This window comes from Sinocyclocheilus rhinocerous, unplaced genomic scaffold (assembly GCF_001515625.1).
Source record: "Sinocyclocheilus rhinocerous isolate Xijiao unplaced genomic scaffold, SAMN03320098_v1.1 scaffold1170, whole genome shotgun sequence".
NCBI classification, from domain to species: Eukaryota; Metazoa; Chordata; class Actinopteri; order Cypriniformes; family Cyprinidae; genus Sinocyclocheilus; species Sinocyclocheilus rhinocerous.
The window spans coordinates 267,685-284,870 of NW_015652163.1; the positions used below are offsets into that span (position 1 = coordinate 267,685).

General features: G+C 36.1%; 1 protein-coding gene across 1 annotated transcript in view; it reads left to right on the forward strand.

The window, feature by feature from the left end:
• Nucleotides 1–16,859, forward strand: part of LOC107713890 (pro-neuregulin-3, membrane-bound isoform-like) — a 255,973-nt gene extending 239,114 nt beyond the window's left edge. Inside the window, exon 3 of the mRNA XM_016519536.1 lies at nt 16,713–16,859. Coding sequence (XP_016375022.1) covers nt 16,713–16,815 — 103 coding nt within the window. The 3' untranslated portion in view covers nt 16,816–16,859. The remainder of the gene's footprint in view (nt 1–16,712) is intronic.
• The last annotated feature ends 327 nt before the right edge of the window (nt 16,860–17,186 follow it).

Here is a 17,186-nt window from a genome sequence, read left to right on the forward strand (position 1 = left end):
TATATATATATAAGAGCTAAAAAAAAAGGTTATTTTGATAAGGTACTTGTTTGTATTCCTTACATTTCAAATGCAAATATTCTCAGTTTAACTCATCAGATTTTCAGAGGCCAGAGGCTCTTAGTGTTTGTTTACTCTTATTTACACTTAGTTTTATGTTTAATTATTCAAGATATGTTATATCCTATTCTGTTTATATCAGGTCTATAATTAATGTGTCTGCATATTAGGACGCTGCTGGTTTTAAGCATTAATTGTCCTGAAGATGTTATTTAGGAGCTCTTCACAATCTCTCTCTCTCTCTCTCTCTCTCATGACTTGTCCTCTCATTTTCTTTTAATCATACCAAATCCAGAGCAGGTAAACAGACAGGGTGCTCAGAGCTCTAGGGAGAGAGACTCCTCGTCCCAGATACTAGAGCTGCTTTCAGTAAACTTCTTTATGCACACACAGATGCTATATAAATGTGTATACACTGTGTAGTGAAGTGCGATCCTCATTGTACACTGATTAGAAAGAGTTAAACTAAAGCAATAAAATAGTGTTTTTAGCAGTCATTGTGCATGTCCTTATTCCAGATGTCAGGGCACGAGCTGTGGTAAATATAAGTGTGGGGCAGTATGCATTTGATTGCATTACCAGTTCCAGATGTTCACCGGCTGTTTTAGCTTGTAATGAGCTTGGTATCAGCAGAAGGGAAGACTCCGGCCAACTCAAATGGAGTGGATCACCAGCAGCGGACTGCCCACTTCAGGACCAGAGCAGATTTTGAATGGAGCTATTCCAGAGAGCAAACCCCCACACAGTTGGATCCATCTCTCTGGTGTCCAGTCTAACCCTCTACATGCTCATTCTGTCACTGCAGTTTCTCATGGCTTCATAACAAGCATCAGACGCCACATTGACCTCCGTCTGCTTCATTGCGGATAGATAGGAAGGCTGATTTTTTGAAGCGGACTCGCAAGAAACCAGGAAGTCTGCATAGTAAACAGTAAAGCCATTTGAGCTTTGAAGATATTTGAGCTAAGTCCTAGTGAGAACTTTGATATAATTCAGAAAGAAAGAAAAAACTCAAAAGTTGAAGTACAAAATGTTAGAGATTTGGAATGCTCTTTGAGAATTTAAAATTGGTCAAAAACTTTGACTAAAAGAAAAGAAAAAAAAAAGAGACATTCAAGATCTAAACATCTTTGAAATAAAGAATTTACAGTACTGTTCCAAAGTTTTGAAATATTATTAATATTAATATTTGAAAGAAGTTTGCAAGGGTACATTTATGTCATCAAAACTACAAAACTGAAAGAAAAAAAATAGTTCAACACAGAAAGCACAAACTGTGTTATAGTTTTACAATTAAAAATAACAGTTTTCTATTTTAATATTTTAAAATGCAATTTATTCCTATGATGGCAAAGCTGAATTTTCAATGTCACATGATCCTTCAGAAATTCAGAAATCTATCAATATTAATGTCCCTTATTATCTGCTTAATATTTTTGGGAAACATTTTAACAGAACAAAGTTTTTAGAAAGCATTTATTTGAAATATAAATATTTTGTTACATACATTTATTTCACGTTTGCTATATGCTATATATGTAAATTAATGTAAATTATTAATGTAAAAAAATATATATATTATTATCTAAATTGAATTATTTTGGTTTGTATAACCTGCTGTATAGTCAGGTTGATTCAGTGATATTAAGTTTGGGTTGAATCATTTATTTAGAAGTTACCATATGAAACGTATCTTTTTTTAGTTTACCTTACAAAATATTCTCCTGTTTGTTGATGATGTCACCCCAAGCATTGCTGTATAGGTAACTTTCTCTCCTGACACATGTGACAGCTGCTGCTGAATCAGGCTTTCAGTGTGAGCGCACTTGATGTTTCAGCAGGGCATTTGTGTCCGATGCTTGTCACGGTGGATGCCTTCATGCGCCATCAGGTATAAAGGTAGATATTTTCCCATCACCAGGAGATTCTTTCATGCCAAGTTTCTCTCTCTTTTTTTTCTGTCAGAGATCAATACACAAGCTGGCACATGAGTTATTGTGTAAGTTCCTGGCTCTAGTTAGGTAATGAGAAATACTCTCTTTTCTCTCTGCCGCTCTCTCTCTCTCTCTCTCGCCATAGGCATCTGTCAGTGTTGGAATGAACAGGGACTCATCAGTGGAGTTCTTCCATCAGAGGCCTGTACTAACATGGCCAGATGGAGCCTGGGCTCACTTGGCACCAGCCAAACCAGCAGCCAGGCAATATGCCGGGAACTCAAGCATTTTATCCCCCCACTCTCCTTCCCTTCCTTTGTCTGACACACACATTTTATTCTCCCACGTATTTCTTTCCCATCCCTTCTTCATCTATGATGTTGGTTTACTACACCCCCAAACAGTTGTACAGTTCAAGGGCTTGTGAACTCACACGACTCAAAATCGCTTTTGTTGCGACCAAAGCTGACAACTGTAGTGTAAAATGTAGTTTTGCGCATTTTTAAGAAAAATTTCTACTTGATTTAAAAATCTTAAAATGCATATTGACAGTGTAACCCAATGAAATCAGACTGATTCTGATACATTAAATATTTTTTGCTTAAATAAAACCAAATGATGTTACCACATTATGCATTTTTTCGTGATATACAATACACTTCTGTTCTAAAGTTTGCATTAAAATTTTTGTGAAAAGATTTTTGTGAAAAATTTTTTTTTTTAAGTTTAAAATGTACAGGTATTCACCATAAACTGATCAAACGTGACAGTAAAGACATTTTTAATGTTACATAAAAATATATTTCAAATAATATGCTGTTTGAACTTCATATTCATCAAAGAATGCTGACAGAATATATCCAGCCTTCCACACAAAAATATTAAACAACAGTTTTCAACATTATAATTGATAATAATAATAAAATGTTACTTTAACACCAAATCAACCTATTAGAATGATTTCTGAAGAATCATGCAACATCGAAGACTGGAGTAATGGCTGCTGAAAATTCAGCTTTGCCATCACAGTAATTAAATACATTTAAAAATATATTAAAATCAAATAAATGTAATTCAATTCTAATAATAATTCACAATATTGCTGTTGTTTTCTGTATTTGTGGTTAACTGTGAGACTTTCAGAAACATTTAAAATGTTACTGATCCCAAACTTTTGAACCGTGTATTATACAGTGCATGAAAGTTGGACTTTATAAAAAATTGGCTTGGTTGCAGAAATGTTCTGAGTTCAAGCCAAGGCTCAGGGCTCAAACACATCACATATCATTGAATATCATTGAAACGTAAAAGCTACTTTTTCCACAAAATGTTTGTAATTTAACACAAGGATGAATGACCAGGATGGTTTTTGGAAAATACCTTACAAGGGCCCTCAAGTAGTGTGTGATGTTTTTGAGAAGAACAGTCCACATAACAGACTGCTTTAATTTGCCTTTCCTCTCTTCTCTTTTCCTAGGACACACGTTCCTTTTTTTCTCTCACTTGAAACCCTGAAGACCATGAATTTGCAGTTCTTATTTTAGCAAGGTGCCTTAGATTTTTGTGAGGGGAGTGTGTGAGGATATGTGCATGCGTGTGTGTGTGTGTGTGTACCTGTTTTTCTATTCTGGTGAGGACTTAAACCTGAATACACACAGACTCGTGGGGACTCGTGTCACGGTGGGGACCTAAATTGAGGTCCCCACGGGTAAACAAGCTAATAAATCACACATAATGAAGTTTTTTGAAAATCTAAAAATGCATTTTATTTTATTTATTAAATTGATATGATTTTTAATGAATAAACAGTAACTTAGAAAACTGTTTGTAATGTTATGTCTTGTGAGGGGTGGTTTTGATGATGGTTTATGTAAGTTGTTTTGCGTTACCCAACTTGATGTAGCATTCCAGATGTAATATAGCTATATATTACTTCTGCATTAAACATGTTTAAAAACTTTCTAATTATAATACACACTTTGTGCTGTAATTAACATTGACTAAAACACTTTTCACAAGACTGTTCTGTTACATACAAGCTATTTTAAGCTAATTTCTCCCTACTGCTTGACTTAATGTGCTGAGGCTTCATTTAACAGCTATTGACATGAGACACTGAGTCATAATTATTCTCGTATAGCATTTGTGTATGCATGTATAATTACAGTACAATGAAAAGAGATAAAAGGAGGAAAAATGTTCAACTCCAAAATTATTACCATATAATTTGCACACATCATTGAAAAGGATGCTGAGCATGGCAAATCAGTGTTTTTTTTTTTTTCTTTTCTCATTTTAACCCAAAGCAAGTGATCACCCATTTGAAGTATTATGGGCTCCAGAATATGAGACTCAGCTGTCCACAGCATGTTATATATAAAAATGAAATTATATATATATATATATATATATATATATAGTGCCCTCCACATCCAAAAATAGCCCATTGCCAGGTCAATGCAGACATGTGTGTGTGTGTGTGTGTGTGCGTGTGTGTCTGTGTTGGAGTGCCTGTAATTAATATCAAATCACAGAGCCAGTCCCGAGGCAGGCTAGAGCAGCTGTGTAAGTGTCTTCTTCTGATGTTCTAATTATTTCACCCTCTTCTCTGCTTTGCACTGTCACCTTAATGAGTTTCCTCGCTCCTCTTAGAATCAAATTGGAAGTCAAGGATAAGACTTTTGAAAAACTTTTTACCCCCCAGTGGTTAAAAAGCTTTATTTACATTCTTAGATAAAGAATGTAAATAAAGTTAAAAACCATAAATAAAATAAAAAATATTATTATTATTATTATTGTTGTTATTACTACTTGTTTTTTTTTCAAGATATTAACAAGACAAGTAGTGCACATCAACCCAATCTTTCTGTTACAGTATATTCTGCTTTTTAAAATTGATCTGCAGCTGAGTTGGATACATGCAATTCAAATAAGCCAATTCACCATTTCCCAGCATGCACTGTGTACTGGGGCATAAAAAATTATGCATTGTTTGTCAATTCTTTGCCAGTTTTATTTGCACAGTTGTTGTTGGTTTTGTTGTCACTCAATAGTTTGTTGACTTCACAGTTTAGAACAAGTCAAGTTTAGAACAAGTTAAATGATTAACGAGTTGCTCTAGTTAAAGGGATACTTCACCCAAAAATGAAAATTTTGTCTTCATTTACTCATAATTTTCTCACTTCCATAGTATTTTTTCCCCTTACTATGGAAATCAATTGCTAACAGCAACTGTTTGGTTAGCAACTTTTTCTCATTCTTAGATCTTATAATTGCATAGAACTTTCATACAAGTTGATGCAACCTGAGAAATCTTTTTACAACAATTCATCTAATAGACAATTGATAAAATGATAGGAAATCATGAGCACATTTTATATATATATAAATTTTAATTTTGGTGCATCCAAAAAGTGCGGTTGTGAATTGTATACGTAATGTTGTTGTTTTTTCCTTTAAACTTCATTTAAAATTATGTATATATATATATAGTGCCCTCCATAAGTATTGGAACAGTAAAAACAAAATTGCTTTGTTTGCTGTGGAGTCAAGGCATTTGCAAATATGATTAAAAGATGAATATGAGACAAAACTACAGAATGTCACATTTTCTTTAGTGCAGCCAATTCCAACTGTTGCTTGTTTTGGGGATTTCCTGCCTTTAGTCTCCTCTTCAGCCGGTGAAATTCATGTTCAAATTCGGATTTAAATCTGGAGATTGATTTGGGCAACCTAAAACTTTACTTTTTTTTGCCCTGATAAACTCCTTGACTGAACTGGCAGGGTGTTTTGGGTCATTGTCCTGATGCAGATTAAAATTGAGAGGGCCTGTTCAAGAGACAGTAGATTGTCAGAGCATCACCCCAGCATTCTGGAGGTTGTTGGTGATTTTACAGACATGTATTTTAGTGTTCACTTTCACAGCTTTTATGATTTGTCTGTCATCAACTGCTATTGTTTTTCTCAGCCGATCAGGTCGTTGATGGCTGCTGATGTCTCCGGTGGTCTCCAAACTCTTGATTTCTCTATGCCCTCTGTTTTTGCTATAGCTCTAATTGACTTCCTCTTTTCTTTTAGCAGCCACATTGATTGCTTTTTTCTCAGAGTCAGCTCCCTCGTCTTCATCCTGGTTTGTGTGTGTTGTCATCGAAAGCAAGACTCAGAATGCAAAAGCTATGGATATAATTGATACGACACATTCCCTGCTTTTAACATCTGAAGAATTAATGCAACAGGACACAGCCGATCACTCAGAAAGACATGTGAGGAAACTGTTCCAATACATATGCTCACATCAGATAGTGCGATGTACTCTAAAAGTGCTGATCTTCTTAGCTGGTAAAAACATTTATGTGTTAAAACACCCAATAATAAAATGTGACATTCTGTAGTTTTGTCTCATATTCATCTTTTAATCATATTTACAGATTCCTTGTCTCCACAGCAAACAAAACTGTGTATATATATATATATATATATATATATATAATTTTTTTTCTCTCCACAGGATAATATCCTGTTTTATCGTGTCTCCATTAAGTGTCTAAATATAGCTTTCTAAATGTTTGTGCAAATGTGCTCTGATGTTCATCTGCACTGTGATCACTGAAGCCTGTATTTAGATCATTAGATCAATCTGATCTGACTGCTTGAGTCAAAATCAAATCCATCAAACAAGTACACCAAAGGGGTCAAGACATGAATGACTGAAAACACAGATTACTACTAACATACTAGCATCACTTGAGCTTAGATTCAACAAAATCTAAACTGATAACATCCACTTGACAAATGCTTCATAGGAGTGCCATTTTGCATGGAACTACTTAAAATAAATAACAGAAAAATCTAATCTGATTAAAAAAAAATGCCAGTGGTTAGCGCTATTTAAAAAGCAGAGATTAGAGGACTGGTTATAAAGGTGTTTGAATGCTCTGGAGGAGGCTGGGTGATAAGCAGGGAATTTTAATGCTTTGCTTATCAAGCTTTCATTGGCATTTCATTTTGAAAGGGTGTATCAACAGTCACATCACACTTGTGGCGGCTTGAGCTCTTGCATGTATTCAGAGCTCACGCTGTGGTCAGGCTCTGTTACATGTTGGAGTGAATGTACCAAGGCCTCAGCAGTCTAGCTTTTCTCTCTGTTTTATACATAAAAAGAGAAGAGCAGAACTGTGGTACTGCCAGAAGCAACAAACTAAAGGGGGCAAAAGGTCATATGCTCTTTTCATACAATGGAAATATATAATTTATACAGTAATATTGTGAAATATTATTACAATTTAAAAGAAATGTAATTTACTCCTGTGATGGCAAAGCTGAATTTTCAGCAGCCATTACTCCAGTCATCAAGATCACATGATGCTTCAGAATCATTCTGATATGCTGATTTTCTGCTCAAGAAACATTTATTATTATTGAAAAACTGTGCTGCTTAACATTTTTGTGCAAACTGTGATCATATTCAATGCAATATATATATATATATATATATATATATATATATATATATATTTATCAAAACTTATAAATGATATTGTATCACAGTATATAGAATGATTTAAAATTGCAACAAGAACCTGACAGCCAGTGATCACCATGCATTTTCATTGAATAGTCAGAGCAGCTTTGACCTTTTTCACCTCACTTTGAATGTCCTCTTGCATCCTTGAAAACTCTAGCACTAGACCATCATGTTTAAATAGGGAGCTTTTTTTCTCTTTTGGTCATGTTTTATCCTATCCATGTGTATCCTTGCCTAGAGCAAGAAGTGAGCCATGACTGCCATCAGTGCCCCCTCAAGGAAAATAGGTACATGGCACCTCTGAATACAGCTGAATTATCTGTAATATAGATATTTAAGGCTGAACCACGTCCTAAAACAATGGCCTAGCTCAGCATATTTAAATTGTTCTGTTGCAACAAATCTCTTATGTTAAGAAAACTATAATAATTGTAAGGGTATTAGGGTTTTCTTAAAGAGATTCTGTCATCATTTACTGTATCTGATTTTTTTTTTCTTTTTTCTTGGTCCATACAATGAAAGTCAGCACTCACCAGAGTGTTTAATAACATTCTTCAAAATATTTTCTAAAAAAAGTTTGTTGCAACTGAATGCTGACCTTCAAAAGTTAATGGTTTATTTACAGTCGTTCAGCATTTTTTACAGCTTAAGTAACAAAATCATACCGTCTGTCTCCTTAGCTCGGTCTTATAACTGCGGTGACAGCATGGCAGGTTTGAGTGTTGTATTTACCAGTGGCTCCATTCATTCTTCATGTTGGTAGAGAACTTGCTTTAAGCTTATCCCCTGCAGTATGGTTACCAAATAAAGAGAAAGAGGAAACATGTCACAAGCTCATGTCAGTATGTCATGGTGTTTAGCTATTTGTATCTACGCTGTAATAGAGAGTAAGTTGCTGTGGCTGGGTAGATTTGAGCAAAGCTGCTAAAAAGGCAGTCCGAGTCTTTTCAACTCTACCGTATGTTCTCTGTTGGATTCCTCTGTTGGATCTTTGATTTATGTTGTGCAATAGTCATCTCATTTTATTCGCCTCTTCTCACATCTGCCGGCATCCGCTGAAATTGCATGTTAAAAGTTAAAAGAACACCTGTCACAGGCTTGAAGTTGATGGCAACATAAACACGAGTGCATGCACAGCTTGAGTCAAGCTGCTAGAAGAGGCCCTTACACTTCTTCAGGAAGGAAAACGAGGAATTAGCTTTCCATGCATCTCCACTCGTGTTTTGAAATGAGGAGGGTCAGTCGAAGGTGAGCGTAAGAACGCAAGACAAGTGAGCTATCTTTTATTTTCAGGTTTGCTGACAGCAGAATGTAAATTATTTAAGGAGGCCAGGCTGACAAAAAAAGGGGAGTAAGATAGGTCTTCCACATTCGTGTGTACAAATTATATGCGGCATACCTAAATGTTGGAATACACTGCATGACTTTTAAAATCTGTGCAGATTTTAAAACACTATAGGCAGCATACACTAGCCTACTTTGAAAATGGATAAATAAAAAAAACATGATCATCATATACTAACCCACTGAGGATCACACACAACCAGGCTTTATAGGCATGCGAACACAAAATTCTCATGGAGAAACATGTGCCCCGTTGATAGGAGACACATGACAAATTAAAACAATAGGCCTATGTGTTCTAAAATCAGCTCAAAATATCAAACATGTTTAATATCCTCTAACTAGTTAAAAGCCTGTGCCCAAAATGTACTACACATTCTGTGAAATCCAAAATTGGGGCAAAAGTTTGAGCAAAAGTCATGTAGTATATTCCAGGATTATTTTAGGCAAGACAGCATTGCTCGCTATTTAAGGCTACAAGGAGAGTTGCTAGTCTTTGTACTGTAAATGTTCTTGGTTTATACACATCCATTCATATGTGATCAAATTAGGTTGTCAAGATAGCACATTTTATCCCTCCATAAGAGTAAAGCAACCTAGGCTCATTGGATAAATATGCCTCTGCCTACATTTTTTCTCCAAAAATGTACCTATACATACAATTCTCTTTAGTTTCCAGCTGAAATTACAGTAAAATGCAAACACCTTCCTTTTCAAACAAATTTTGAATCAATGGCAGATTTGATTAATAAACACTTATTTTCGCACCATATGTACAGCGTTTTTTATGTAGTAAACTTGCTTGGTAGCTCACCTGGTACGGTGTTGAACTTGAATTGCAGGGCTCATGTACAAATCATGTGAAACCGTCTTGATAAAACAGAATTAAAAAGTTGTAGAAGTATAATAGCATAATAGCATGGATGCTTTAGCAGATGCATTTTATCTTACATTTGCTTTTGTTACCAATATCAGGTTATGTTTAGGGTAGGGTGCTATGTTAGTTTCAAATGCAATAGAGCATTAACCTTTTAGTGCTTTTTTCAAAACAATCAACATAATTAAATGCTGCCAGATAGGGTTAGGATTAGGGTTTGGTTTAGGGTTACTTGCATGTAATTACTATATGCATAATTTATTGTTATTATAATAGTAACTACATGTAAAATGTAACAAGGACACATTAAAATAAAGTGTTACCATGTTTGGAAATGCAATATGAACATAAGTACATTGTACTTATTTTTGATGTAAGTACATAGTAGTTAAGGCCACCTAATATAAAGTGGGACTGACATTTCACTTTGAATGTGTTGCGAAATGTGTAAGAAGCAATGTAATATAATTTTGCAGAAATGTCGCCACAGGCACATATTTTCCAGAAAGCCTGGGTTGTAGTTTCACATATAATGGGTCTGAATTACTTTTCCTTTTTTTCCTATTATCCTCTAACTTTCATCAACGAAGGATAGTGCATATGCCAGCGTCTGAAACTAGGTTTCAGACAGCCAACATGAAATCAGACCCTCTCTTGGCAGTGTTAATAAGTGCTATTCGATCAGCTCAGAGACAAGGTTATTGCTGAACCAATGCAGTCAAGACGAAAAAGAAAGAAAAAGGCTGAATATTGTGGAGAGGGATAATCATTTTACACTGAAAAGGAAGAGCAAATATTGTATTAACATAAGTCAATTGCTTAATAAAAGCGCATTATAGCCATTTACACTGAGGTATGTAAGTCAATATTCTAATACTTATAATCTGATAGCAGAAAGTCAAATATAAGAATGAATATTAATGTAAACTTTTCTCTAGCTCCATGCTACCACCAGGCACAATAAAACTGACTTATTCATTCACATTAACCGCACAAAGAAAGGCCAGTGACAGAGATGTCTGGGATGTTCTTAGAGTCTCTATCTTGTCTACATTTCCCAGCATACTGCCAGGTTGACCAGGGGTGCAAAACTACAGAGAAAATGGCTCTCTGAGAGCACTTCAGAGTACCTGTACCCTCTCACAGTTCTCTTCACTCAGTTCAGCATATCACAGCAGGTGAATGCTAGCCTCTGTGCTAACGATAATGGATACTTCACTAGTGCTCACTTCACTAGTGCACTATCAGGCTCACTGGATGATGCCGTGTGAATCTATGATAATGATAGTTTAAACAGAACAAGTTGCTGCGATGTCCATTGGTCTTTGCTTGAGTGTGATTTTGGGGCTTGGGAAATGGCTTGGCACTTTAAATACCCTTTCACACCACTAAAAATCGATTGACTGTGCGTCTTTTTGTGTGCATGTTGAAAGTGGCCACAGGTATGATCATGTACAAAATGGTCAAAGGTTACAAAAAGGAAATCCATAGTTTCTGCTTTGTTTGAGGTCCAGGAAATTGGCTCTCTCAAATGTCAAATCTTCAATGCGAATCGATGCCCTCCTAGTGCTTTTAAAAGTTTGGTACATAAGCCACTTCATACGTTAAACAAACACTGCCTCACTTTCTGCCTCATTTAATTAGATGTCTGTTCTATAATTCACACTCTCCAAATATTGCTTACTGTTTAATGAAGACAAAAGATACACAAAGATCATTTTCAAAAGCTTAATCTAATTTGCTACCATCACCTACGGGTTGCTGTTGTGCTGCACGTAATCACAGCCATTCTGATATCTAGGGAAAACATCACTATTACTAGTGATATTGCTTTTATGCAGCAGTTACACTGTGTGACACACTATTTCCAGTTACTTTGTCTAATTTAGCTTAGCCACCAAAAAAAAAAAAAAACTTCCAAACAAAGCAACAAGAGAATCAAATGCCATGCGTTTCCAAGCAACACCCTTTAGTGGTGGTGTGTTCCATAATGAATCAGTGTTTTGAACAAATCTGTTAAGATAATGAATCATTGACTTACTCGTAAACACTGTCCCTTGTTTTGTTCCTGGCTGAATTATCGTTTTTGAACTAATTGGTTGAATCAATAATTCAGTGGCTCATTTATGAAGACAGTTGCTTGTTTCGTTTTTTAATGTATTATCAAGTGTGAAAGAATGTATAACTGATTCATAAAGACAACCTACTGGCTTAACAATGTAACCTGCAAAAAGACCGTTAATGTAAATATATACAGGTCATTTGGATGCTTCCTGTCTCTGATGGAATTACAGCTTCGTGTGAACAATTTGTGGCATAAATGCATATACAGCAATTGAAACAAATCGTAAATGTCAAATGTCCATGCTGGCTAAGGTTATGATTTACTTCTGTTTAGACTAACAGAGATGAATTCCAACATATAAACAGAACAGCTGAGAAGCCAGAGTAAACATAACATGATTAAACACAGTAACTTGCTCTAAATCTCAAAATGCCCGTGTGAGTAGCCTGGGAACATACTCCAGATCTCATTCCTTTTAATTAAAGGTTCTCATGATAAACTATCAGGTTGCTTTAATTGGTATTTATGCATGCTGCTTCTGTACTGTTGTCTGTTACGTTTCCCATTATGAAATTATGAACTCCATAAATGGGTTCACATGGTTTTCTGGTTGTGATAAACACACCGAAGCCTGATCATTAGCAGTGCATAGTTAAATGTGCATGTTCTTCTCACATTCAGCAAGAATCTGACAGCTGGAGGCTTGGTATTTATATTTATCTGTGCCTGTAAAGCTGCCTCTTAGTTAGAATGATCTACACCTCCTTCCAGCATCCCATCCCCCTCCCCCATTTGTTCCTGCTAATTAATGAGTGTGGTGCTAATTAAAAGCCAGGCAACACTCAATACATTCTGGGTCTGTGAGAAATATTAACATTTTCATTCACAGGTCTCCGAGACTAATGAATATTCGATTGCAAAATTTCCAAGGAAAATCATAGGGTTGGGAGGAGCATGAAAGTGACAAGAAGACACGTATGTTATATATAGACCTATATTATGAAGAAGAAATGAAAGATTTCACACAGGGGGTCCTGTAACATGACAAGGCCTCATGGAGTAAAGAAAAAAGAATTAAGATTAGAAATAACTGTAGCCTAGTCAATTAAAAGACATCGTCACACCCGTCCGAGACGCGTTTCAGTATTTCATGTTGATAGAACCGAAACACTATGCCATGTGCACAAGTGAGAAAAAATGCTTTGTATGAAAGAAAAGCCCTCTGCTTCGGCCGTATGCTGAGCAACAGGATGCCTCCTACTGGGCTAAACATGTATCATCTTTCCACATAAATCAAGCCTGTGAACAAAATGTGTGTGCGGGGCGAGATAAAAAGAGGCAAGCAGCCCAAATGTGGTCTCTTGGGTACAGTTCCACACCTCCACCTCTTTCCATCCACTCCCCACATTTTAATTGCCACTGTTTGCCAATTGCCACATACTGTGCCCATAATGACTGTTCCTCACAATGCAGCCATAGCACTTGATCTCTCTTTTAATGATCCTCCTTCTGTAAATTTGTACTGCACTACTTTCTTATCTCACAGATCTTTATCAGCACCACTTGCCTGCGGACACATTAATTGTGGAGAGATTAATTGACCACAAATCCTTCAGGCATGACCTATGCGCTATGTAAAGCATTTGCGGTGCTGATTTCATTACTGACTCATAGCCCTCTATAGCTCCCTCTGTGCAATTAGTGTAAAATCTTTACTAGCGACACATATGACAGTTACATTCAATTAGTCGTATGCTGATTTCTAGTATAGAGCGAGGAGTGATAATTGTTAACATCAGATTGGACAAGGGTGTAAAAAATTATATCACTGTGATGCTATTTATAGTAGACACTGTCTATTATCATTTCTGTGTAAATCATTCGTAAAATCATGCTTATGTAAATTGCCACGTTAACAGTTTACGTAAGAATGGTTTTATGAACAATTTACATAGAAATTTGTTCTGCTTGTGTTTCATGAATGAGGCCCAATGAATACTTGTTGCTGTTCGTACGCTTAGGATTTTGGGTTTTGACTGGGAAAAGACAATTAATTCAAATGTATTCAAAATTATTCAATTTCATCAGTTTTCTGTGGTTCTTCTGGTAATAAGGAAAAAACGGAATGATACAAAAAGTAAGTCTGTTTCATGAACACAGCAACACATTTGTAACAGTGCTTATTTTGTACATGACAAAAAGAAAGACAGTTACACTGGAAACAGTTCACTTCAAAGAACTCGAGGCTTGGGAAATGTAGTGAATTATACAATGTAGTTAGCCAGAACTGGGACTTTCATTGTTTTTATCACTCTGCTTGTTGTGTTTGCGAGGTACTTGACAGACTGTCCATCTGTCCATAAGTGTTAAGAATGAATCCTGCAGATTACAGATTATCGTTATGCCAGTAGGTGGCGACAAGTGCCTGTCTTTAAACAAATTAAATAATTCGTTCAACTGACTCATTGAAAAAAAAACGGAATCATTCTAGAAGAATACAAGCAACGGTCTTTAAAGTGACGTGACATGTGGCCAAGTATGGTGACCCATACTTGGAATTAGTGCTCTGCATTTATCCCATCCAAAGTGCACACACACAGCAGTGAACACACACACACCGTGAACACACACCCGGAGCAGTGGGCAGCCATTTATGCTGCGGCGCCCGGGGAGCAGTGGGGGTTCGGTGCCTTGCTCAAGGACACCTCAGTCGTGGTATTGAAGGTGAGAGAGAGCGCTGTACATTCACTCCCCCCACAGACTCGAACCCGCAACCTTTGGGTTACGAGTCCGACTCTCTAACCATTAGGCCACGAATCATTCAATCATTCATTCAACCAATTTATTCAAAACACTGATTTATTTTGGGACAAAATACTGTTTATGATGCAATGAGTCTACTAAGACTTTCAAACTATTGTTGTTGGCGAAGCAAAAACATATTGTCTAAGGGCATTTTCACACCTGGCTTGGTTCTAGCATTTGTTTCTGAACCTGGCACATTTCTCCCTTGGTTCAATTAATTTTGGCATATATGAACACAGCAATCACACTCGGATTCAAACCAAAATAATCGGCCCAAGACTGCCTGATTGAGGTAGTCTCAGCCCAATTGAAAACTAACTCTAAAGCGGTTGCTTGTGGTAAGAAAGCAATCTGACCCAATGGACCAATGAACCAAGCTATATTATAATTCATAATGTGGGTGAGCACATTTCTTATTTCAGTTGAAAACCAAAGAGTAGCTCTTCTCGTGGCTTTTCCTCGAAACAGATGCATTGTAAGAATGCTGTCCAGATGAAGCCTTCATTCTCGCTCTGTGTTTATATATTATATATATATATTTATATATTTTATGTAGTATGTATTTATATATCCTTGTTTCAGAACAAAACAAATAATCTACAGGTGTGAAAATGACATGAAAAGTAAGCAATATCATATGGTAACTATAAATAGCTCAGAGAAAGCTGCTGATGCAAGCAAATGTGCAATATTTATTTATGTTGCATATAATATAAAAAAGAAAAGATTGGGTCTTTAAAATGTATTTATTTTTCAGTTGGAAACTTGGAAACGTACAGCCTAAGCAATATGCAGCATTAAATTGAGCTCCTGATCCTCTGTAAAAGGATGAAATGTGCTGTATAACCAACAAAGGCTTATGCTATCTGCTGAGGCTCGTGCGCATGGCATATGCATATGCTCTGTTTGTACTCTGCCATTTAGAGCCAGGGACATTTTTCTTTGTCACATTGCTCTCCTGACTCAACCAGCTGAAAGCGGGATTAGCCTCCAGTGTCTTTGAAAAGTCAAGAAGTGAGGGAAAAATGAGGATAAAGTGATGACAGGATGGAGAGAGGGTGAGGAAGAGCGAGACAGGCAGAAACACATGGGCAGTTACATGAGCAAGAGAGCTGGAGAGAGAGCAAACAGCTTGGCTGGGAGGGACATGGCATACATATTTCATATATAAAAGACAAGCATTTCATTTCCATATTTAGTGAACACCGAGAGAGCTTATTCAAGCAGTCAGGGCTTTGCTGAGGTAGAAAATCAGCAAACTCGCTGTGCCCATGTACTTCCAAATCAATCTACTGCCATCTGCAACAGATGCATGACATGGCACGTTTGGGTTTCCCATCTGATTTCCAGAAAACCCTCGAACGTTTTCGAACTTCAAACATCTAGAAGTTTCATTGTTATCAAATGCACAGGGACCAGTCTGGCCCCTGAAAGTGTTTTAATTAGAGTGGTGGAGTGACCAAGGGGTTTAAAGTAATATTCCAGGTTCAATTTAAGTTAAGCTAAATCAATAACACTTGTGGCAGTGTTGATTACCACAAAAATTAATTTCCAGTTGCCTTGATTACAGTTAGGTGTTATTTTAATATTATTCATATACTGTCATAGTATTTATTTATATTTTAAAATAGCTTTGATTTTTATAGTTTTCATTTTAAATTTAAGCTTTTGTCATTTTAATTATTTTCAGCTTTTTATTTTTATTTCAGTTCAGTTTTAGTAATTTTAGTACTTCAACTTCACATAGTTGCCAAGGCAACATTTCTAATTTTTAGTTTAAGATTTTTGTTTGACAATTATTTTTTATTTTATTTTATTTCCGCTTTATTTTAAATAATAATTAAAATTTTTAGATTTAGTTATCTATCAATAACAACACAGCTTGCAATGGAAGTAATAGTGCCAGTCCAGAAATGTTAAAATACTCATTATTTCACCAGAATAGCCAAAAAGTTGCTTTTTTTTGCCTTTATTCCCACAAGGAACAAGCCAAGTACAGTTCTTAACCCCATGGAGATTGTCCCTAAAATACATTGCTTTAGATAAAAGCATCTATTAAACTGCTTACTAACTGTCTTTCTTTTTCTTTTTTTAAAAAATCAGGTGTAAAGAGGGTTTCCAGGGCATTCGCTGTGACCAGTTCCTGCCCAAGACTGATTCCATGCTGTCTGACCCAAGTGAGTGCACTTGCAATTTGCTTGAATAAATCAGATGCATGTAAATGTATACATTTTTACTCTGCTGTGTCTGAAGTTAATAGAAAACACCATGTGTACAGTCTATGGATTATACAGTCCTTTTGAAATTGTTTTGAAATGGGTGTACAGGGTCACGGATGTGATTAGAGAGAAATGGCTATATAACTTAATCATATAATCAGCTTCTAACCCAAATGAATGCTTAACCTCTGTGGACCATAATGCATTGCTGCATTAATTTGCCAATAACAACAAGGCTTTGCAGTTTGCAGTCTTACAGGCACTGTTGTCATAGAAACCTTGTCATTACTAAAGTGTCACAACATTTTCCTGACAGGAACAGATTTCTAGATTGTCCCACCCACTCAGCTAATGGCTG